The sequence below is a fragment of the Trichomonascus vanleenenianus genome (assembly GCF_965637985.1).
Source record: "Trichomonascus vanleenenianus strain CLIB 3782 genome assembly, contig: TRVA0_074S, whole genome shotgun sequence".
NCBI classification, from domain to species: domain Eukaryota; kingdom Fungi; phylum Ascomycota; class Dipodascomycetes; order Dipodascales; family Trichomonascaceae; genus Blastobotrys; species Blastobotrys vanleenenianus.
Window position 1 is genome coordinate 1 of NW_027481813.1, and position 21,869 is coordinate 21,869.

Below are 21,869 nucleotides of genomic sequence, written 5' to 3' on the forward strand. Positions count from 1 at the left end.
TGTGTTATTTCTTACTACTTGATATTCCTGTGTACTTGTTCGCCTGTCCAACATTGATATTGTTGTTCTTGCTAACATCTGTACTCAAGGTATTCACACCCCAACCCCCCCCCCCAGGAGCCATAATAGGAATCTATTGCCTAGATCTATTTAGCCTCCAACAGATACACTATATCCTGGATAATAATTGCCTTATTAAGACAGCCTCAGGAGTCCAGAATGAATATTATTCGTTCAAATTCCTGCATGAATTGTGACAATTCTCTCTCAATTGGCGTAATTCAGTCATTTATCGTCCAAATTAGCTATTTTATTAATAAATGCGTGGTTAAATTGCTTATTTTACCCAATAATGATGCATCTTATATTTTAATGACTCAAAATATTGGCAAATCGATGAAAAAAAGCAAATTAAATATCTAAAAAAATCGGTCACGTGATTAAATATATCACGTGACTTGGATTTGTGGCCGCATCGTGTCATTAATTCGATTTTCAGCGAACAGCGTTAGTGGTTTAGTGGTAAAATTCATCGTTGCCATCGATGAGCCCCCGGTTCGATTCCGGGCTAACGCAGTTAGCTACGACCATATCCAGGTGGCAACACCGTCTCTCGTTCGATCGGCAGCAGTTAAGCACCTGAGAGCTCGTCCAAGTACCGCGGTTGGAGACAACGCGGGAACAGCGAGTGTTGTAGCTTTTTTGTCATGCATGCATTTTCGTGCAGTATCTATGAAACAATTGTGCATTATCGCGCATATTTTTGCGGCTCGTGCGGCTTCAGCCGCACTAAAAGTCGAACGCTGGGAGTTCAAAGCAGAGATGATTGTGTTAGGTGTCAAATATCAATTATAAAGTATATCTTGTTAGGTGTCAAATATCAATTATAAAGTATATCTGATCCTTATTTATACGAAGGTACAAGGTTAGACACCGAAGTGTCTACATTAAAGACGGTAAAGAAGGAAAGGGGTAGAGACAGATCGTGCTATTTATACACGAATCGGACTTCCGAGTAGCGCGCGCTCCAAGGAGTCTACCTTTAAGGCTGCGTCCACAGGACTTTCACATTCCTTGGCGCATACGCCTAGGCATTTGCTGGTGCGTTATTCTCTGGCACCCAACAGATTGGATTTTCATGACAAATCGATCTGGTGTGAATGCATTCATGCACGTGTGAATGAATGCATCTTGCATATATATATATAAAGGCTGGCAAATAAGGTAATTACGTGCAATCGCCTCATCTAATGGATCGATCTATAGGTGCTTGTAGATGTTGAGTCAAGCCCTGAAGTACAACATTGCTAGCCTCCACTTGACAAAGTATTAACAATTGATCATTCATAGATATTATAGATATTGGGGTGACGTGGGAGATCCTAAAAGCACAATTGTTAGCCTCCTGAAGGCAAATAGTCGATATTGCGAACAGGTACGCAGTAATATTTAAACGTAATAAGAATAACAGACACACTTAGAAAGGTAGATGGCCAATTAGGCTGCAACTTCATATGTGTTGCTGGTCAAACACGTAGTAATATCAAAGTGTTCACAATAGAAACAGTAAAGAAAAGGAAAAAGAGAAAATGGTGGGAATGGTGGCCTTATATAACAGCGACTGACTCCAGGACGGACTGAGCGTGCGTTCCTAGGAATCTTTCAGGGACACCGCCTGTAGGAGTTCCCACATTCTTTGGCATAACCTGGTACTTTATTCTCTGGCACCCAATAGGCAATTGATTAATCCGCCGTAAAAATTAAACTTCATATGCATATATTGAACTAAAGGTCTCGAGTTTGAGCAATTTCCTGTCAAATCCACGAACGGAGATTAATCTCTATGGCAGGAAATAAATGAACAGACAAATAACTAAACTAGCTTGGAAACGTACAGTAGTTATGATTATTTTATTCCTCGTTGTAGATATCTTGCTCTGTTGATATAGCCAAGTTAACGTTTTCGAACCTCTGTGCATCAGATAGATGACCACGGAGGTCCTTGAGAGCGGAAATAATGATTTAGTGAAGTCCCGCTATTGAAGGCTGGAGCAACGTACAATGATAACAAAGCATGTATAGAATAAATAAATAAATAGTCTAAACTGGCGAAGGATTGCTGTGTGCAGGAACAGAGGGCTCATGCAATGGCGCACCGGGACAGTAATCATTAAGAACCTTCTGCAAGTTCTGCCTCATAACAGGCTTGGTAAGAATGCCGTTCATACCCGCATCAATGAACTGTGCTTCGCTACTCTTGTCTGCGTACGCTGTCATAGCGATGATGGTATACGGGTATCCCAAAGTACCACGAATGAACCTCGTTGCTTCAAGACCATTGAACCGGGGCATCTGGATATCCATAAAGATAATATCAAAGTAAACGCCCTCTTTAATGGCCTCCTCAATTTTAGAGACAACCTTTTCTCCATCCATAGCCACAGTAATATCGTGGATGCCCTCTAGTCGAAGCATTCGCTTGATAATCTCCTGGTTCACGACATTGTCTTCAGCAACCATGACACGAACGCTCTCCATCCGGCTCAGGGCCGAAGCAGAGCGGGCCCGAGCGGCAGCAGCCTGGTCATCGCTGGGCCGAGGCGCCTTAGTTAGTGGTGCTGGGAAATAGCCGTCCGATTGGTTCTTAGAACTCTTGACGCTTGGCGTTCGAACTAGTTCCTTGCAGCCTGGCTCGGGGCCCTCAATCAGCCTATTGGTGCTGTCAATGTGAGCATCGAGATCGGGGAGCTGCTCAATGTCAATCTCCTCCGGCACATAGAGCTGATCCGGGTACACCATACCAGAGATGACTCGGGTGTTCTTCATGGGGATCTGCAGCTTAAACGTAGAGCCTCTTCCGAGATAAGACTTGACAGTCATCCGACCGCCCATGAGAGTTGCCAGCTGCTTGCAAATGGACAAGCCAAGACCAGTCCCGCCAAACTTACGAGATAGCGCCTGGTCGCCTTGCACAAACGGCTCGAAGATCTTCTCCTGCATGCCTTCCGGGATGCCTGGCCCATTGTCTTCTACCTCAAACTCAAATACCAGATCCTGGGCAGACTCGCTAACGACAAGGCCGGTAGACTGGTCGCTGCTACTAGCAACGGAGCCGGATCTGCCCTTGATTCCACGCAAAGAACCGGTCGCAGACGAAAGGCTATGAGTTCGCGACACCTCGATTCCTTCCACGCGAGAGAGAGTCTCAGTAAGGAGCGAGTTAAGATTCCGATTAATGCTTGCCGAATGGGTGTGGCTCAAGAGGATGCCCGTCGATGAGCGCGACTTGAGCTTGACACTGGACATCGCGCCAATTCTTTTTCGCGCTTCAAAAGGGTCGCCGAGGCACCGCACGCGGACAGTAACGTTGCCACCCGAGGGAGTGAACTTGAGACTGTTGGAGATGAGATTTACCAAAATCTGCAGAATTCGAGTCGAGTCGCCATACAGGACACGGTAGGACGCCAGCTCATTAAAGATGATGTACTTGAGCGTGATGTTCCGGTCATGGGCCTGTTTCTTGAAAATGTAATTGAGCTGGCCAATAACATCCTTGAGCATAAACTCTTTTTCATCGAGCTGGAGATTGCCAATCTGGTTCTTGGAGAAGGTGAGTAGGTCATTGAGCAAGTGGAGAAGGAGTTCGCCCGACTGGAAGATGACCCCCAGCGAGCGGCGGATCTTACTCGGGTCGTTTTCAGTCAGAGATACAGCCGTCATGCCGAGAATGCCGTTCAGAGGAGTTCGCAGCTCGTGGGTGATATTTGCAATGAACTGGGATTTTGCCTCATTGGCCTTTTCCGCAGCGATTCGCGCTTCTTCGAGCTGTTTGGTGCGCTCTGCAACGCGGTCCTCCAAGTGCAAGTAGTGCTTGACCAGCTCCTCTGCCATTTGGTTATACGTTTCGCACAGGTCGGTAAGCTCGTCTCTATAAAAACGGGCGGAAATGGGCACTTTATTGGGCGCCTTGTGGGACGTCTCCTGCAGTCCAGAGTCGCGGATGAAGAACATCCTCTTGACAAAGCCCAGGATCCTGCCCATTCCGCTCAACGAAGAGTTGTCCATTGCATCGGGGTTCTCTATTTCGCGGGTCCGGACAACCTCGCCGTCGGTGGTATTATTAGTATTATTAGACTTGTTGATGTGTTTTTCTTCGTCATGGTCATTAGTCGTCTCGTTTTCGTAATCATTAGAGGATATTTTGTCATTCCCAATGCTTCCAGGGGGAAGATTATTGGGCGGGTTTGGCCCACTGGAATCAGGGGGACGACCGCCATTGGATAGGGCAGTAATACTTGGGTTGCTGGGATTACTGGGATTGCTGGGGTTCCTACTGAGCGGGTCAGCGTTGTGGAACTCCTTCTTGGTCAGCTCTGTTGCCTTCTTCAACCGGTATAAAGGCTTGACGGCAAAGTACGCCACAGGCACAGTCACGGCGATAATGAAACCAGCTACGCCAAACGACGTGCCAATGACAATCCGTTGCAGGCGCTGGATCGGCGAGTAAATGTTTCTATGCGGCTCCTCTATCAGTACCGCCCAAGTAGCGAACCGCACATCCACAGGCGAGAATCCAACAGACATACTATCTGACTTAGTCGTCTGTGTATCCAGAAACACATCGGTCCGGTTATACTCCAGGGCCGCCTTCACGGCGCTATAGTCGTCGATATCAAACTGACACTGCGACACATTGCACGGGAGAGACCCTTTCGGCCCTACAATGTACCGGAAGTTGGAATAGTCGCGGTCAGGGAGATAATTGGGCACGCCCTCTACGAGAACCATGTCACCGCTGGAAGCGATACCCGTCGTATCCTCAACAACCTTGGCAATGGACATGGTATTGAGGATGAGCGTCACGTAGCCCACGGTGCTCTGGGCGTCCTGCAAGGTCGTATTCTGCATCACGGGAAGCGATATCGACATCGGGTACCCCGGGATGCCTGCCGGAGCCACTATGGTGCCCCCGAGGTCCGTCATGGACACCGGCAGCTTCTCATTCTCGTGCAGCGGCAGCAGGTTCGGGTCCAGGGTGTTAAACGGCCCGATCCACGTCGAGTTCGTCACGTTGTACACAATCTCGCGCTCAGGGGTATAGATGCCCGCACCCATAATGACGCTATAAGTGCCCAGAGTAGCGTTAAAGAACGTGTTGACCTCAGCCCAGTTACTTTCTGAGTTGTTCCCGGCACGATAACGCGCCAGGGCTTCCTGGAGCTGCGGCCTGTTGGAAATCCACGCAACCTGGAAGTACAGGGACGAAAACGCCTGGGCTATCTGTGACGACTTGAGCATGGCTACCACCTGGAGCCGCTCGCCGCGGAGATTCAACACATAGGAAGATGTGCTTACGCCAGTCACAATAGCAAAGATAGTCACAGAGATGCCGACTACCAGCAGAATCAGTATGATCAGCTGGAGCCGGATGCCGATATGGACGCTCTTCATTCACGCGATTTGTGTCCCCTGGCTTGGACTCATCAAGCCCTCTTTGAACTTTTAATATATTGCGTATGGTGGAGCGGCCCGGTTTCCGTCTGCAAAGGAGTATGGGGGGAGGTGTGGGTGTACTTTTCAGGGAGGAGAAGAATATGTGCTGCTCATGTACGTCGCTATTTTTACAGTTTCAAAGTAAATGTCAATCGAACTTATTTGGTTTTTATGCGGGTACATTCCGTACCGCCGTTGTACGCGTCAGCACCTTTTGCCCAATACGGGAAGCGCCGCAAGCGGCGCATGCGGCGATGAGCGTCGATCAGACGCATGGCAAATAATATTTTAACCCACGCAAACGATACGTGTTTTAGCGAGTTAAATTAATGTATATTCGTGGGGTATTAGCTGGGCAAGAAGTGCATGGGTCTAGTTTGTCTTTTTTTGGTTTGATTGCATTTGCATTTAGCAACGTAGTGTGTTTTTGTTTCCTGCACCTGTAAAGTGCTACATTCAAGTGACGAGTGGCTTAGCTCTTCGTAATGTAGTGGGCACCACAGGTATGTCTTATTGATCATTTGTTAATTAACTAGCACACTGGTAATTTGGTAGGATTTTGGGATTAGGACATCATTTTATTCGTCATTCGGAGGGCTAATAGTTACTGGGAGTGCTTTCTGTATGAAGGAAAGTACGGTGCAAGATGTTTTACGTATTTTCGAAGAATAGACTCGTACTAACGGTGAGAGTGGAAAACGAGAATGCGACTACGAGGTATAGATATAATACTTTCCATCATTTCAGGTTGAATCTATATTCTACCGGTAATTCAGAATGACAGATTATTCCACGCTTTTACCTTATGCTTTCGCCGCATAAGTACTGAGAGTACAATGCCGATAAATCATTATCTGGTAGATCAAAACCAATAGATCATCAACAAGAATCTCGTATAAATATCACAGATTCATTTCAGAAGTGATCTTAATATGTTGAAGGGCCATTAACGTGCTTACTGAGTACGTTGATTCTTCAACCTATCGCCTGCCAGCTAAAGATTAAAACTAACAGGAAACTGATATACCAACTATTTTCAAAATCAAATCTTCCAGAATCCAATCTAGATATCCAAGTAATAATAAAAACTCATAGTACCGCATACCCCATATTTTGTAGTGCCTCTGATCTCAGTACATTGTAGTTGTACCGGCTGATAAACGAAATGGTGAGGCGGGCTCCGACTATCAAATTTGCCCCGCTTAGAGACCGCTATTAAACGAACCGTTGAACATGTGGAGGAAAGGCGTGAAACCGCTTGGTAGGAGACTACTGAACACTAATGCGCACCTCAAAACTGTCATTAACCCCACGGATTCCATAAAGAATTACCTCGACGTGGGCAAGAACTGCGCGTTCACCCCGGCCTCGATGATCATAGCCGGCACTCCACAGTACGCCGAGGACATTTACAGCATCGTAAACAAGTCGCCCATCCAGACGGTAGGGTTTGCTGTGGACAGCATTCCGTTTGGAGCCCAAAGAGACGGCCTGTCGATCATGTACCTCAAAGGGCCGCTCAGCCTTAAAGACATCAAACCAATGAGCTCCGATGAGCCGACCTCGCGGTCGGTCAACGCCCGGGGTCTCGTCAATGCTAGAGAAAACTGGGCGCTTCCCGAGTCGTATGTTTCCATCGGGGCGGACAAGCATACCCAGGTCATCGTCCCGGGAGCGAACACACTCTTCACGCTCGGCACCGAGGCGATGATCTCGACTAACATGGTGTCTTCAGAGAACAACCTGCTATCGTCGCTTCATGTAGAGCTGCCCGAGATTCAGCTGGAGGAGACCCAGGCCCATGCGGCACCATTGGTCCCTGTGCACCCGCTGGGGCTGGAGATTACTTCCTTCAAGGATAACATGATCAAGACGATTGAGGACCGGCCCGCTGCATCGTTCTTGGAAAACTCGTCTGACTTGATGGAAGTTGAGACTGAGAGCCAGCTCAAGCGCAAGGTGTATGCCGTAATAGAGTCTCCAGGCAAGCCAATGCGCCGATTCGAGGTGCTATCTGGCGGAGGCGGCAGCTGGAGCCCTCGAGCTAGCATGCTTGTTCTCGAGAACGGGGCTGAATTTCTGCCGGGCGACAAGATCTCCTTCTTCTACACGGAGCCGGGGAAGAAGGAGCTTGAGTTGAGTCTTTTAACGAGCATTGGGCAGTTTGAGAAGATGGGCCGCAAGCGGCTGGCGTTCGAGGCGGCGCCAATGCTAGAAGTGGTGGACGAGGCGAGCATGAACCCGTACCCGAAGAACCATGTCATTCATGACCTGTTTGGCGTGGGCAGTGAAAAGGGATTCCTTCTCAACGACTCGAAGCATTCTGTGGCGGGCGAAATCTCCATCTTGACGGGCCGTTAACTCCTCCGCGGAGCGGAGCTACGGGGTTTGGGGCTGGCCCCAGGATAACTGCTAAAAGCTAATAGTATCATAAATTGTCATACAAATCGTCGTAAATCAACATCAACGTCATACATCATTTCAGCATAAGAATTATCGCCAGCCCACCATCAAAGACTCAACCACGGTGTTCATCAGTCCTCTGAGGCTGTGTACCGTCTCCCTTGGAGAGACCTTAGGGGCTGGGGCTGACGCAGTCATAGGAGGACCTGGTGGCAGACAAGTGGAGGAGGAAGACTTGGTCAAGGTGTAGATGAGAGTGACAAGCTTTATGCCAAAGAATACTGAGAGCGCGCGGACCGCGTAGGTGAAGGCCTTGGTCGAAAGATTGTGGAGCCCCAGCGGGTCGAGGTTGCGCACGGAGGAGGACACGCCCGGCGAGCGGGCTCCATGAGGCCTTCGGCGAGTTGAGAGACGGTTACCAATGCGTCGTTTAGACGATAGGCTGATGCGGAGCGCCTGTTCGTTCTCGAGGCGGGCGCACTGCTCGAGCTGCATTGCCCACTTCGCCGTCTGTTGCTGTGCCTTGGCGCGCCGTCCAAACATGGAATTGGGCAAATTGATGGTGAACTGCTGCTCCATCTCGTCTTCAAGCTCGCACTGGAACTTTATCAGCGAGTAGCCGGCCTCTTCGTCATCGATAAAACTCGGATTGAAAGAAGGCAGGTTGGGAGGCGGCTGGGGTGCGGTACTAGTAGTAGCAGCGCCCAGCTGGAAGTTAAGGCTGTTGGAGACCTGGGCGGCCACTGTCCAATTGAGGAACTTTTTGGCCGCCGTGTATCGCAGCCAGGCGGCGCCATGCTCGTTAAATACATAGTTGCAGAGCTTCATGAGCTCGCTCTGGACAAATCCGGGTGCGTAGTCGGGCGACATGAGGACGCTGGCAAGCATTTCAGTTTCCGGATTCTCGACGCACGCCACGGCACATGGGAACAGTAACGGGTGCAGGAACTGCTGCTCTTCTTCTTCTTCACCTAATCTAGCAGTCGCCGGCTCGTCCAGAGCCCCAGTTCGGAGCATGCGTTCCCCGGCCTCGATTGCGTCGGCAACGCGTGTATCGAACAGGAACGGGCGCACTCCGGCCCGGTCCAACTGCTTGAGGACATCCACTTTGAGCTTGACGATCTCGGTGGGCGACAGAAGGTCGCACTTGGCAATGACGGGTATAACGGGTAGGAAGGCGGTGAGTCGCGCAACGAAGTCGACCTCGTCCTGCTTCAAGTGGCCGGTTATAAGATACAAGCAGACATCGGCGTGGGGCAAGTCTGGAGAGGCCGAAGAGGTCAGAATGCTCAGCGCCTGTGGATTGGCCATGTTTATGAGGTTAGCCGTGCGCTTGAACTGCTTTTCAAGGTAGTCGATGACAGCGTCTGTTTCGGCTGGACCCACGGCGCCTACCGTGTCTACAAAACACACGTTCCTGTCGAGGGCAGTCTCGTCCGATCTTACTGTAGAGGCCGAGTGGATGAGGCTTGGGCGTCTAGTCATGTTCTCTTGTTGTTGAGGGGGTGCTTGCTCTTCATCAGCGTTATTGCTGGCTGCGTCGAGGTCCTTCATCCAAAACACTGGCAGGGGCTTGGTAGACGCGTGCAGTTCCTTGACGGAGTTATCTCTTGTGGCATCAATGGCTTCGTCTATGTGCACGATATCGCGGTTGACGCATGCAATGGCTTTAATTAGTGAGGTTTTGCCCACGCCAGCTCCTCCAGCAACCAGAACCTTTAGTTTGCCAAGTTTGAGGCCATTTGCAGTGAACGGCCGCCGCGACGGGACCGTCACCCTGGGCATGATGAATTGAGGGCCCTCGGATTCTTCGGCTCCTTCTCCTTCTTCGGGAGCTTCGGCTCTGGCTGGAATGTATTCTTCTTCGTCAAAGGCAATCTCTACGCTCATATCGTCTCCACCCAAGTCATCTGCGCCGGAAATCACGTGGATTTCGTCCTCCTGGGACATGATAGACGAGGTTGGCACGGGCGAAGTGGATATGATGGACGCGCCGTCCTCGTCGGAGGTCATTGCGGCAATGTCGGAGAAGGGGTAAGGCCGCATTGCTGCGAAGTGCGAGTTGGCGTTGAAGGTAGAGACGTGAGTAGTGGCAGCAGCCTTTTTCGAGTGGTTGAGATGCTTTGGCGAGGGCGAAGAAGAGGACCAACCGCCGCCGGAGTAGGCGCTGCTTGTGCCGCTGCTCGCTGGGTCCGTGTTTGTGATGAAGTATGTAGTATCTTTAGGATGAGGAGGGGGCATTTCCAATTCCTTTACCTGTTGAACCACAAATCTCTATCCCCAGTTACTCTATCAGTTGATAGCGGTTGAGTTTGGTTACTCTACCGTTTGATAATCCCCAGATGCTCTATCGCCTAATATCGGTTGATATATGGCGATAGTCAATAGGAACCTTGGTTACTCTACCGCTTGATATCGGTTGATATATGGCGATAGTCAATAGGAACCTTGGTTACTCTACCGCCTGATACCGATAGATGTATGGCGATAGTCAACAAGAACCTCAGTTACTCTATCGGATTGATATCGGTTGAGTCCAGTTACTCCACCGTTTGATATGAATTACTCTATCGTCTAATATCGGTTGATAAATGGCGATAGTTCAACAACAAGCCTCAATTACTCTATCGCCTGATATCGGTTGATAACTGGCGATAGGTAAGTCAACAAGAAAAAAAAAGTTACGCCCTGATATCGGTTGATATCGATTAATAAAAGGCGACAGACCAATCAATAAAATAGATAGACTCTCTTTTATCCGCGTTAGTCTTAACATAGATGGTTAGTTATTAGTATACTTACCGAAAACAGCTGAGATTCGATCGGATCCCAATACGATGGTGATATCAACAAAGCCCTTCTCTATCTTTTATTCCACTCAAACAGTACGAGATAGCAGTAAGAGAAGGACTAGCCCACTTAGTCGTGTGTCGTCGTTTCAATGAAGCTTTCACAACGGTATAAGGAGGCAAAAGGATGATGGTTTTACCCAACAAACGAAACAACACAAGAAAACCCCTCCTACAAACCCGACCGTTGGAATCGGGAAAGCGATGATGACACTCTCAAACAAGCAATCTACGTACACTTGTCTCTACTGACTATCGGAGAAGCCCTCCCGACTGACACTACGTGCTCTGACTCTGTTCTAACAACCACAAGCTCAGCACGGTATATCTAATGGCTAAACACCTCGCGAAATCAGGTGGCAATTGAGCTTTGCTCTTGGGAGGGGAGGGGGGCCAGGAATGATAAGGTTGCCTTCCCCAGCCGGCGGGTCAGAGTCATGCTGGGGGAGGAGTCAGTCGGCATACGTGTCTCAGCCGCACGCGGGACCCTGATGTCCCCCTTGCACCGTGCTGTAATCTGCTATCACACCATCGCCACTACAGTACTACGCGGTAATTGACCTGCAGCATACTTGCAATAAGCCTGCAATTACTAACAAAACTTTGGGCCCTTGCTACACTCAGGAGTGGACCACACCACTTGCAAAAGTAAGACAAAATGAGATCCTCTTTTCGTTGTACGCCCTGTGTTTAACCGCCTCATTGTAATGTGATGGGGGGTAAAATTGCGTGCTGAGATCTACCGCGGGGCCACGTGTGGTGCTGTGAGGTCATATGCGGGCAAAGCGAGCAGACAGCGGAAAGGGGGGTTCTGCTATGGCGCGCGCGCACGCACTATGGTATTGTGCCCCCCGGTCGCCGATAAGGCCGCCCCTCCTTCCCCCTGGCGGCGTGCAACCTCTTATCAGGAGAGAGAGGGAGACAACCTCAACACAGCAGATACGAATGAGCTGAATACCATCCACGTAACTACCAACCCAACCCAAGGAAACGAAATATTATTTAGCACACTGATTCTTCTCGTTCAGTTGGGCAACTAAGAAATATTTTCAAGAAATAGCCTGAAGGGGCAACCATGTCGGTACCGGCTTCGTCCCCGTTGCCGTACCAGATTGCGACTTCAACCGATGCGTCCAAGATTTATAAGAGCCCAATTGCGTTCCAGGGCCAGCACTTCCTGGCGACAGCGACCCAATGGACCAAGAATCGCATCCTCAATAAGGGGGATGCCCTGGAGGACGCAACCGCCGGCTCTCCGCCCAGTGCGGCGCCGCCGGTCGCCGGGGTCATTGACCGCGAGCTGGTGAGGGAAATCTCATTTGGACCCTCGGGTGAGGCTCTGGTGTCCTACGCAAACAGCCTCCAGCTGTGGGAGTACGACCCAGTCGCCTCTGGCGGTGTTTACACCGTTTCCGGCTCGGCAAATAACATTGATGGAATCATCATGTCCTCGACGCTGATTCCAGGTACCCGCCAGGCAATTGTCCAAAGTGTAAGGAAGCGAACCTCTATTCTCGAAGTATATAATCTCGTAACCCCGGAAACCGCAGAACCCCCGAAAGTGAAGACTCTGGTTCTGCCGCCTAGTTCTTCGGGACCGGGTCCCTACTCGGTGTACTGCCCGGTAAACAGCGGCTATATCGCCATAATTGCGGCCAATGGGCTCGTGACGCTGCTTTCTGCTCGCGACTTCACTCCGCTAGCGCTCTCTGGACTCGAGGCTGCGCTCAACGCCGATGGGAAGCCATTGTTCGACGTTCAGGGCCGGTGGCTCGCCATTGCGACTCCGGCGGCCTCTAAGGGCCAACAGACAGGGCGAACGCCACTCAAATTGCCGCCGTCGGGCCCACTTTACGAGCGGATCGTAGAAACCGTGTCGAACACGGCCGCCGCATCGCTCAAGTCTCTGTCCGACGCAGGCGTCGCAGGAATCAAGGCATACCTTAACAAGGACCAGGTCCCCAGCCCCAGCGCGACCGCAATCCCCGGAACCAGCCCGACCAACTATAACGACCACCAGAGGCCAATAAGCGTGCTCAATGGCCTGTTCTCCGACTCGTCGAACGGGCTCGACGTTCAGATCATTGACATCCCGACCGAGTCGACGATATGCCACTTCACGCCCATTGCCGGTGTTTCAGCGCTCTCTCTGTCGCCACACGACGCAATTCTCGCCACGGTGTCGACCAAAGGCGACTCGATGTACACATACGACGTGACTTTCGTGCCGAAAGAAGTCAGCGTAACCGGGCGCTATGTCCGTGGCAAGCTTCCGGCCCGCGTCGTGCGCATCATATGGGACAGCTACGGCGGTTTAGGCATCATTACCGCTGATAAAGGCAGTGTCCACTGGTTCGACAAGCGGCGCTCGCTCAATTCGACCAACAAAGTGTGGAAGCTGTCTGCCTGGGGCATCCAGGACGCGGTGTTTGTTCCGCTCAACAGGCGAGCCAAGTCCGACCGTTACATGCAGCTGTTGCTACTCAAACAGGGCCAAATCCTTGTGGCCAACGTCTTTACGGGTAGTAGTCTTTGGAAGTACGACATTCCCATGAGCCCAGTAGTGCCTACGGATGATGTTCCCGCAGACAACGAGATGAATGGAGATACAGGGGAGAGCGAGGAGAAACGGGCGCCCTCGCCGGCGGATCCGCTCTCCTTCTTCGAGCTTGAGCCGTGCCTTCCCTACCCGTTCATCCACGAAGACCGCCGGTTCACGCTGAGCATCTACGACGAGTCCCAAGGCGATCCGCACGACAGTTTTAGTGGTGGCGACGATGGTGAACCACCGGTGCTTCATATGTTTGGCAGGCCCATCAAGTTCCAGGTCATTGACTTTGGCCGTCCCGAGGGTCGGGCAGACTTCTCCAAGAGCAACGGCCAGCTCCAACATGCCATGGAGTCCATGGTTATCAGCGGCCACCTCAATGATGATTCTACGACCGTCATTGGCACACCCGAGACCCTCCGCATGGCGTCAATCCACCCATCTACGTCTAACAATGGTAGCATCACTCCTACCGACGAAGAAGACAAGCCATCCTCAAACCTTTCTAGCTCTAACAACTCTATCATCAACAGCAAGACGCTTTTCGACGAATAACTTATATATATCAAATAGAATCATTCCCGACGCGAAGCGTCACCCCGTAGGTTTGGGGGGCTCTGCTACCCGTAGTGTAATTGGGGGGACTAGTCCCCCCAAACCCCCCTTGGAGCTCCACTTCGTGGAGAATCTCTGCATCCATCACTTCCGTGTTGGTATGCAATTCTTGTTACAGCGTTACGTAACTCCCAACAGGCTGTAACAAGCTTTAGTTATGCGCGTAACAAGTCCCAACGGGCTGTAACAAACCCTCAGGTACAGAATAACAAAGAGGAAACTTATCCCCGCCAGACCCCCCTTCCCTGGGGTACTGCTAAGCGGAATTAGGCTCTTCACCTAATGTACACGCTACGCGGAGATAGTGCAAGCCAGCCCCCAACCCCCTCGGGGCGACGCGTCGGTATTGGTGGTGCGCGTTGGGTGGTGATGGTGTCGCCCGAGTTGAAATTGGAACACCGACCATTCGAACTCGTACAAACTATGGCGGAGTACACATCGTTGAAGGTAGCTGAGCTGAAGGAGATCCTCAAGCAGCGAGGACTTGCTCTTTCGGGCACCAAGGCCGAATTGGTGGAGCGGCTCAAACAAGCGGACGCTGAGGCAGAGAAGGAGACAGAGGCAGAGGAGCAGCTTCCTGAAGAAACCGTCCAGCCAGACACATCTGCAGTGGAGACGGAGAACCAACCAGAGGAAAAGCAGCAGGAGTCAGCGGAGGCGCCAGTGACCGAGCAGAAGGCCGAACCAGCCGAGGATAATGAAGAAGCCTCGGGAGAGGGTGCGGTGACCGAAGAGGAGAAGCAGCGAGTCATTGACGAGCTCAATAAGCGAATTGCACGAGGCAGGCGGTTTGGCGACGAGGACAGTATCAAAGAGACCGAGGGAATGCTAAATCGGGTGACGAAGTTTGGACTGGAGCGGTCCCAGGTGAACAAGATTCTTCAGATCAAGAGCGCCAAGGTGACCAAGCAAGACAGGCCGCACAAGGCGCCAATTGACGACGAGGAGAAGCTTCGACGACGAAGAGAACGTTTCGCGGCGTAATTTTTTATTTATACGGACTTATGTACTACCGTACGGTGTATAGCGATAAAGTATTTACAGTAACAGGGGCCCTCCCCTTTATGTTTGGTATATAGTTATGAATATACAACCTACACATCTTGTCCTTGCTGTGTATCTCATTACGTTTTATTGTACAACTTGTTCTAATTGCAGCTCTTACTGTTCATCTTATGCATCTTGTTTTTAACTGTTATCCAGGTATATCTTGTTGTTATCTTATTGTAATAGTTCTTGTTGAAGCAGGCATTTACCATTGTAGTTCTTATCATCTGGCTATACCGGTATATCCCATTGTATTCCAGTTCCTACATTAGTCCTTATTGTACGTTTTGAGGTAGCATCGAAGAAGAAGAAGAAGTATGCTCAGTTCTTATTGCAACCCTTACTACGTCTAATTATATCCATATCTTCTATGTACGGTAGGATAAGTCTAATTCATGCTTCTGTTGGTATCTATCATGGTGGCCTTTTGGATCGCCCTGGTTATATGGAATCGGAGTCGGAGGTATGGATTTGGTAATAAAGGCTTAAACCATTCGGGAATATTGTACTACCCGCAAGACTGCAACGCAATCTCTTGGTATTTCAACATCAATAACCATCTTTAACCATTGAAAGGTTACCAGGTATTTGGAGAAAAGCAAGCCGTTGTAGAGGAGGTACTTGCAAAATATAAAATTTTATATGGAATGTCTAAGAGATCGTTCTTATCGTACATTATTGAAACAGAGCATGGTAGTTCTTATTATAGTCCTTATTGTACGTCTATTTGAAGAAGAGCTAGTTAGTGCTTATTGTAAGTCTTATTAGTATTTCTTATATCTCAGCCCAGTAGTGGTTCCATTGCGTACGCACTAGGCCCTATTAGATACTGTCTTTGGTACTGTAGCTCTATAGCTCTTATTTGTGCTTCCAATGGAAGTTATACCATACTTTTTTTTATCTTATCAGGGTCAACCGGTATTATACCGTGGTACTCATAATCATGCTTTAATATCATTAGAAGTCAATTGAACCTAGTGAACTAGAGCGTATATACAGGTACTCCTTATGACTGCTCTTGTTGTGTTATGGTAGTTCTAGCATGCTTCCTATGTGGGTCAATTGAACAATTCTAGCGCTGCTACTATGATGGTTCTACTGATTGCTCACTATACTTCTTGCTGAAAGTCAAAGTGAAGGTACACCACCTTATGCAATCCCTCTTCTACTTTTTGAAATGCTCTATCACGGCAATTGAGCTCAAATTCACCATCATGATCTACTCCAGGGTGTTTTAAGGTTTTCCACAGGTCCTCGGCGGAGCCGAGCTACAGGGGGTTTGGGGGACTGGTCCCCCAAGAAATCAACTCGCCCATGTACCCTATCGAACTGCTCCAATTGCAAGAAAGAGCCGACGTTCGAATCCCGAAGCCGGCAAAAGAAGGTTGGGGAATTTTTTTGTTTTTTTTTGTGTGTGCCGCAGTGCGCATGAGGTAGGGGCCGCGCTGAGTCGATGGGTTTGCCTCCCACCACACCACACACCACATACCGCATCATCATCAACCATTGGGTCCAACGAGAGAGAGAGGAGGAAGGAATAAGCGCCAGGTTTTTAAAAGGACAAGAATGGCTTCAGACTCCACGGTTCCGAAGCGGAAGGAGCCTCTTGTAGTGTCGTCTCACGTGTCGCGCCCTCGAGAGGAGCCCCGCTACCCGCCGTTCTACAGCAACCCTGCCTCTGGCGAGCAGACGCCGGACCCCGTGTTTGCGATGCCACCGCCGTTCAGAGACAACCGCGACTACACACTGATGCTGACGAATTACTCGCCGTGTAGCTCGTGGCGGGTCATCCGCGACCGCGTGCTCAGAATCACGCCGGGGCTCCGCGTTGTCCACGTCCGCACTGTGAACCCCATCACGGCAATTGTGCAGGCCAAGGGGTTCGACCAGGTCGTGGCGTTCATTTCGGCCGTGAATTCGCACGACACAGGCAATGGGGTGGCGGAAAGGATGTTTGCCGCGCTGGTCAACTTTGACCGCCCGCCGCCGATGCATCACCTCTACAACAATTATCACCAGCACCACTACAATGGCGCGTCTTCTTCGTCGGGGATTCCGTCGCCGATGGTCCCGAACGACGCTCCGCTGGCCGCCGTCCCACAGGAACAACAACCCGACACCGCGGAGAGCAGCGGAAGCAACAACAACAACAACAACAGCACTCCGAGAGAGAGCGGAGGACCCAGCGGCTCTGGAACCCCCAAAATGACTGCCATGCCGCTTCCGCCGCTGCCTCACATGTTGGGCCATCCGCCAACGCTTCCCCCACCCCCGCCGCCGCACGCGGCGCACCCTTCGGGGCCGATGCATGCCCCGCCTCACGCGCCGCACCCCATGGGGCTCCCGCCGTTTGGCGCCGCCATGCCGCCGCCGCAGTTTAACCATCACCCGATGGGCCCGCCACTGGGTCCACCGCCGCCGCAGTTGGCGATGCCTCCACAACAGCCCAATTCCCTGAGCTATATCCACGTTGTGACCCCGGCTGGAGAGTACGTTACTATACCAGTAATCAACTCGGACCTGCTGCCGCGGCCCCTGCATTCGCATTCTACTCCGGGCGCCGGGCGGAGGCTCAACTCGGCCACAGAGAAACAAGTGTGCTACATTGGCAATATTCCGTTCAACACGCAGTGGCAGGACCTCAAGGACTTTTTGCGCACGGGGGCGGCCATCTATCACGTCGAAGTACCTCTCAACGAAGAGAACATGCCACGGGGATATGCCATTGCGACTTTCTTTACGGAGGAGGACGCGGCAAATGCAATTAGACTCTTCGACGGGGCGCAGTTCAACGGTAGAGAACTACGCGTCCGGTACAACGAACGACCGTCGAAACGTACTAACCATGGAGACGCAAATGGTGCTGCAACCGAAAAGCTGCAGTCGCCATAGACTCCTTTTATTTATTCTTTTTTTTTTCTGGCATGCGATACATACGTTACCCACTTGTCTGCGTTGGCTTATTGGCTTGCATCCAAAAAAAGAAAGGCTAGTCAGCCCGGACTGGTACATACTTATACCCCTGGGAAATGGTATTGACGATATCCTCGTTCTTGTGCGGGAGTATGCCCAGGACATAGGCCAGGTCGTTCCACGCCTTGGAGCTGTCGCACCGCGCCATTCGCGCGTGAAGCTTATCGGCCAGCTGCTTGATTTGCTTTTCCTTGTCAATGAACGACGCCAGGTACTTGAGAATCTTGTACAGCGCCTCCTGCGGCAGCTTGGCATCGGTAGATAGAACCGAGAACATGTCAATGAACCCGTTGTAGATGGCATTGTCCTTTGTAGCCAGCTCGGTGAAGAACATGCGACTGAGGTCGGCGATGCGCTGGTCCGGATCCTCGAGACATTTGGCCATCTCGCCCAACTGCCCTTTGACCTTTACCTGGCCGGCCAGGATAAGGAACGTCAGCGTCATGAGACAAGTCCGCTGAACCACGGGGTACTTGTCATGCAGTCGTCGGTACAGGAAGTCGGTATTGTCGTCGAGGATATGATTGAAGCACACGGCAATGTCGCCAAGCGCCAGGACACAGTTGCTTCGGATAGTAGAGTTCTCGGCCCGCTCCAGTAGTGTCATGAGAATCGGCAGATTGTCCTCGCAATAGGTGGCTGATACACACATGAACTTGGACAGACACGACACAGACGCAATGCTGACATGGTCTCGCTGGGGCGACCGCAGACCCTGCTTGCAAATCTCGGCAGCCATGGGGCCAAACCGGGCCAGCAGCGATTGCTCGCCAAAAAGCAGCTCTCGCTCCCTGATGTACGCAATGGCGTCGGTAAAATCGTCTTCAGTTGTGCCGCCGCCAACCATTTCCAGGTCATCGTCTGCGGTGTCTTCTTCGGCGGCGTCTTTCTTCTTTTTGGCGTTCTCCTTCTCGAGTTCGATCTTCTTGCGCTTGAAAGCCGCCTCACACAGTTCCAAGTGTACAATGGTCTTGAGCGCAATGTCTCCCGCCAGGAATAACAGCTGCGAAAGCCCCGACTGCTGGTCAGAGGACTCAGAGTCTTGATTGCCAAACACCTCTCTTGTCTTGCGGCGAATGAGGGCAGTGAACACTTCTGTCGGCTCGTTGCACAGCTCGTTGATAGCCTTGAGGGCCTGCTCGGCGACACCGAACCACTCCATGCTGCTATACGGCATGAGCAGGAATTCGCACAGCTTGGAGATAGTTTCGTGCTCCTTGGGGAACTTTGCTGCGTTGTCGGACTTGTTCTGGATGCATCGCTGTAAGGCAATGCACGTGTACTTTGCGAGCCCCAGGTCCTGCTTGCCCTTTTCACCCAGGCCAATGCGCAGCAGGAGTTCTACTCCAGCGTTGGCCACGGTGTAGTCAGCCCGGGCGAGCATGCCAATGATAATAACGGCGCCTCGTCTCTGAGACTTTGAAATCTCGCGCTGCTCGTAGCCATAGATCTTCCATAGCATTTTAATAACACCCGCATTAACAAAAGTTCTCCCTACTGTGTTCTTTTTTCGCTGTGCCGCATGGGCTAAGTTGAGCAAGTGCTCCAGCGACGCCAGCTCAGCGAGAGTAGCCCCGTAGGTTAGCGAAATGAGGTTTCGAGCCACGAGCAGATTGGCGTCTGCCTCGGAGATGCCGGATGGCGTATCGAAGAAGAGAGAGTGGTAGCACTCGACTAGATGGGCCTGGATCGCCTGGCCCTCGTCATTGTTGGCCTTGGCCCACACGAGATGAATCATCTTGCGAATACCAAATTTGGCAGGCTCGATTCCGTACGCGTCGGCAAGCACAAAGAAGTCCATCGCGTCGATAATTTCGTTCTTGTTCTTCGAGAAAAGAAGCGATTGAGTCTGGTCCAGCGCGTCATGGATCTGCTCGATGAACTCAATTGCCTCAACGTAATATTTCCTCGTCAGTTTAAGCCGATTAATCATTTCCGTCTTCTTGTCTGCAGTCTTTTGTTTTTCTTCTCGGTCATCTTCATCTTCTTCGTTATCAGAAGGAGCATCTAGCGCTTGGTCTACGAGGATCGACTCTTCACCGGCAGCTGGAACGATCTTGTCAATTTCTGCGTTGGCCTGGTTAAGGCGTTCTTGCCATATTGAAAGGGCTAGCTGGGTGCCGTGGAGGAGGCCGAAAGGATGGGTCGACACGAGTCGGGTTAGAAGCTTAATGGCATTTCGTCGCACCAAACTAGACTTGTCCTTGAGACACTGGACGGCGATGTTCGTGATCCGCGGCCGGCGCGACGTGAACTTTTGCTCCATTTCGCACAAGGTGGTAAGCACTTGAAGACTTCTACACCGCGCATAAGGGTTCACGTCGAGCACTCGTTCTTCGACGAGATCAATGAGCCCATAAAACTGCTTCCTTCTCAGTTCATCGCCGTCTCCATCGTCGCCTCTATCCGAAGAAGAGTCTCCTTCCGCGGCGATGGTGCGCGCCATGTAGACAATAATATTACCGCATGATTCTATGATAGCGCACCGCAGTGTGAAAGACTCGCTTTCCAAAAGCTGGACGACCATGGTCATGCTCTTCTTCATCATGAGCTGAGGGATGAGCTGCGACAGTTTGATAATGAACGCGGAGATGAACTTGGGTCCTTTGGTATCGTTATTATTAAAGCTCTTCATGCTGATCTCCTTGAGCATCTCCTCCGTCGTGTTAACGTGGTCAAACTGTTCGTAGAGAATCTGGAGCAGCTCGGCCAGAGGCTCGCTGAGATGCTCGAAATAAATAAGTAGCTGCATAAGCGAAGTCTGGACGTTGGACTGCTGCTGGTGCGACTTGACCGTCAAACAAATCGCCTTGAACATGTGCATCCGCGCCGGGGCATTCTTCATTAATTGCTCATTTTCCATGAGTAGGTATACGGGCTTGAGGAACATACTCATAAACAGGTCCAGCTCTGAGCTCGTAGCCAGCATAACCCCCAGATTAGTTTGCTTGAGCATACTACACGCAGACTCCAGCGAAGTGAGAACCAATTGGATAGCGTAAGCGAATTCCGCGCTAGGCTTTTGTCTGGCATTGGTTCCCGGCGCCCGGTGGACCATCATCTGGTTCTTAAACGACGTCTTCTCCAAATTTATAAGGTACCAATGGAGATAGAAAGAGTATCTCTCCACAAGGCTCTTCAGCTCCTGTAGTGACGAGTCTCCTGGCTGGAGATCCGATACTGAGTTGATCTGGTGCTGCATGCCGGATACTATGATATCCAAAAGCCTCTCTCGAGACTTTTCATTCAAATCCTGGAAGGAACTATAGGGTGTTAGTGCTTCACTTGATTTTTGGACGGTTAACTTACTTGATACAGTATGCTAGGGTATTTTCATTATCGGACTCGGTGATGTTATTAGGCGAGACGGCCAGTTGATCTATCAGGGTATCTAAACATTCGTACGGGTCTGACGACGGCAGCGAAGAGTCGTCTATTAGCCTCTCGGGGTCGCTGCTGAATTCCGCAAAAACTTCCGCTAGATTAAAGTCGTTCATTATTTGTTTTACGGGGCAAAAGACGGACGTATTTGGTGTGATTTGACTTGGGGAGGTGTTTATTTTTCTGTTTGTTGACGCGCGTGTGGCGGTGGTTGCCGCGACAACGCCGACGCGTTAAATTCGTTTTAGTTCTTTGCGACGCGCTCGGGATTCGAAACGCGCGTATCATTGCCTTCAGCAAATACAGGCAATACGCGTACTATACTGGTACTGTACTACAGCAAAAATACAATAATCCATGCGTATTTGTAGATTATTTGTAATTGAATATTGTCTCTGCTTTCAGCTGAGGGGTTACAAGGAAAAAAGGAGAACCGTAGAAAGTTTGATAAGTACCTGGTATCTGACAACTACAGTAACAGTTATACCGAGTAGTACCAGTTACGCGCATATATGAAATAGCCGTATATTTAGCTGATGTAGAAAGATTGATACAAATAT

The 21,869-nt window shown here is 50.6% G+C and overlaps 7 protein-coding genes and 2 non-coding genes across 9 annotated transcripts; 6 read left to right on the forward strand and 3 right to left on the reverse strand.

The window, feature by feature from the left end:
- Positions 1 to 505: 505 nt before the first annotated feature.
- On the forward strand, positions 506 to 576 carry tRNA-Gly(GCC). Its single transcript has one exon. It is a non-coding gene; the product is annotated as a tRNA-Gly (tRNA).
- A 2-nt stretch (positions 577 to 578) lies between these two features.
- On the forward strand, positions 579 to 697 carry TRVA0_074S00111. The gene has a single exon (XR_013062104.1). It is a non-coding gene; the product is annotated as a ribosomal RNA (ribosomal RNA).
- Positions 698 to 2,100: 1,403 nt separating this feature from the next.
- On the reverse strand, positions 2,101 to 5,451 carry SLN1 (osmosensing histidine protein kinase Sln1p; the record flags this gene model as incomplete). The annotated part of the gene is made up of 1 exon (XM_076687758.1): positions 2,101 to 5,451. The coding sequence occupies one exon, from the start codon at positions 5,449 to 5,451 to the stop codon at positions 2,101 to 2,103; it is 3,351 nt and encodes a 1,116-aa protein (XP_076537997.1).
- Positions 5,452 to 6,726: 1,275 nt separating this feature from the next.
- TRVA0_074S00144 (uncharacterized protein) lies at positions 6,727 to 7,854 on the forward strand (the record flags this gene model as incomplete). The annotated part of the gene is made up of 1 exon (XM_076687759.1): positions 6,727 to 7,854. The coding sequence occupies one exon, from the start codon at positions 6,727 to 6,729 to the stop codon at positions 7,852 to 7,854; it is 1,128 nt and encodes a 375-aa protein (XP_076537998.1).
- Positions 7,855 to 7,986: 132 nt separating this feature from the next.
- TRVA0_074S00166 (uncharacterized protein) lies at positions 7,987 to 11,006 on the reverse strand (the record flags this gene model as incomplete). The annotated part of the gene is made up of 2 exons (XM_076687760.1): positions 10,699 to 11,006; positions 7,987 to 10,647 (listed from the first exon to the last, which is right to left on the reverse strand). The coding sequence occupies exon 2, from the start codon at positions 10,135 to 10,137 to the stop codon at positions 7,987 to 7,989; it is 2,151 nt and encodes a 716-aa protein (XP_076537999.1). The 5' UTR covers positions 10,138 to 10,647; positions 10,699 to 11,006.
- An 814-nt stretch (positions 11,007 to 11,820) lies between these two features.
- TRVA0_074S00188 (uncharacterized protein) lies at positions 11,821 to 13,848 on the forward strand (the record flags this gene model as incomplete). Its single annotated transcript, XM_076687761.1, has 1 exon — positions 11,821 to 13,848. The coding sequence occupies one exon, from the start codon at positions 11,821 to 11,823 to the stop codon at positions 13,846 to 13,848; it is 2,028 nt and encodes a 675-aa protein (XP_076538000.1).
- Positions 13,849 to 14,331: 483 nt separating this feature from the next.
- THO1 (Tho1p) lies at positions 14,332 to 14,892 on the forward strand (the record flags this gene model as incomplete). Its single annotated transcript, XM_076687762.1, has 1 exon — positions 14,332 to 14,892. One exon carries the CDS (start codon positions 14,332 to 14,334, stop codon positions 14,890 to 14,892), a length of 561 nt encoding a protein of 186 aa, XP_076538001.1.
- Positions 14,893 to 16,521: 1,629 nt separating this feature from the next.
- Positions 16,522 to 17,847, forward strand: TRVA0_074S00232 (RNA recognition motif domain-containing protein; the record flags this gene model as incomplete). Its single annotated transcript, XM_076687763.1, has 1 exon — positions 16,522 to 17,847. The coding sequence occupies one exon, from the start codon at positions 16,522 to 16,524 to the stop codon at positions 17,845 to 17,847; it is 1,326 nt and encodes a 441-aa protein (XP_076538002.1).
- A 97-nt stretch (positions 17,848 to 17,944) lies between these two features.
- YCS4 (condensin subunit YCS4) lies at positions 17,945 to 21,425 on the reverse strand (the record flags this gene model as incomplete). Its single annotated transcript, XM_076687764.1, has 2 exons — positions 17,945 to 21,191; positions 21,238 to 21,425. The coding sequence occupies 2 exons, from the start codon at positions 21,423 to 21,425 to the stop codon at positions 17,945 to 17,947; spliced, it is 3,435 nt and encodes a 1,144-aa protein (XP_076538003.1).
- Between the last annotated feature and the right edge of the window lie 444 nt (positions 21,426 to 21,869).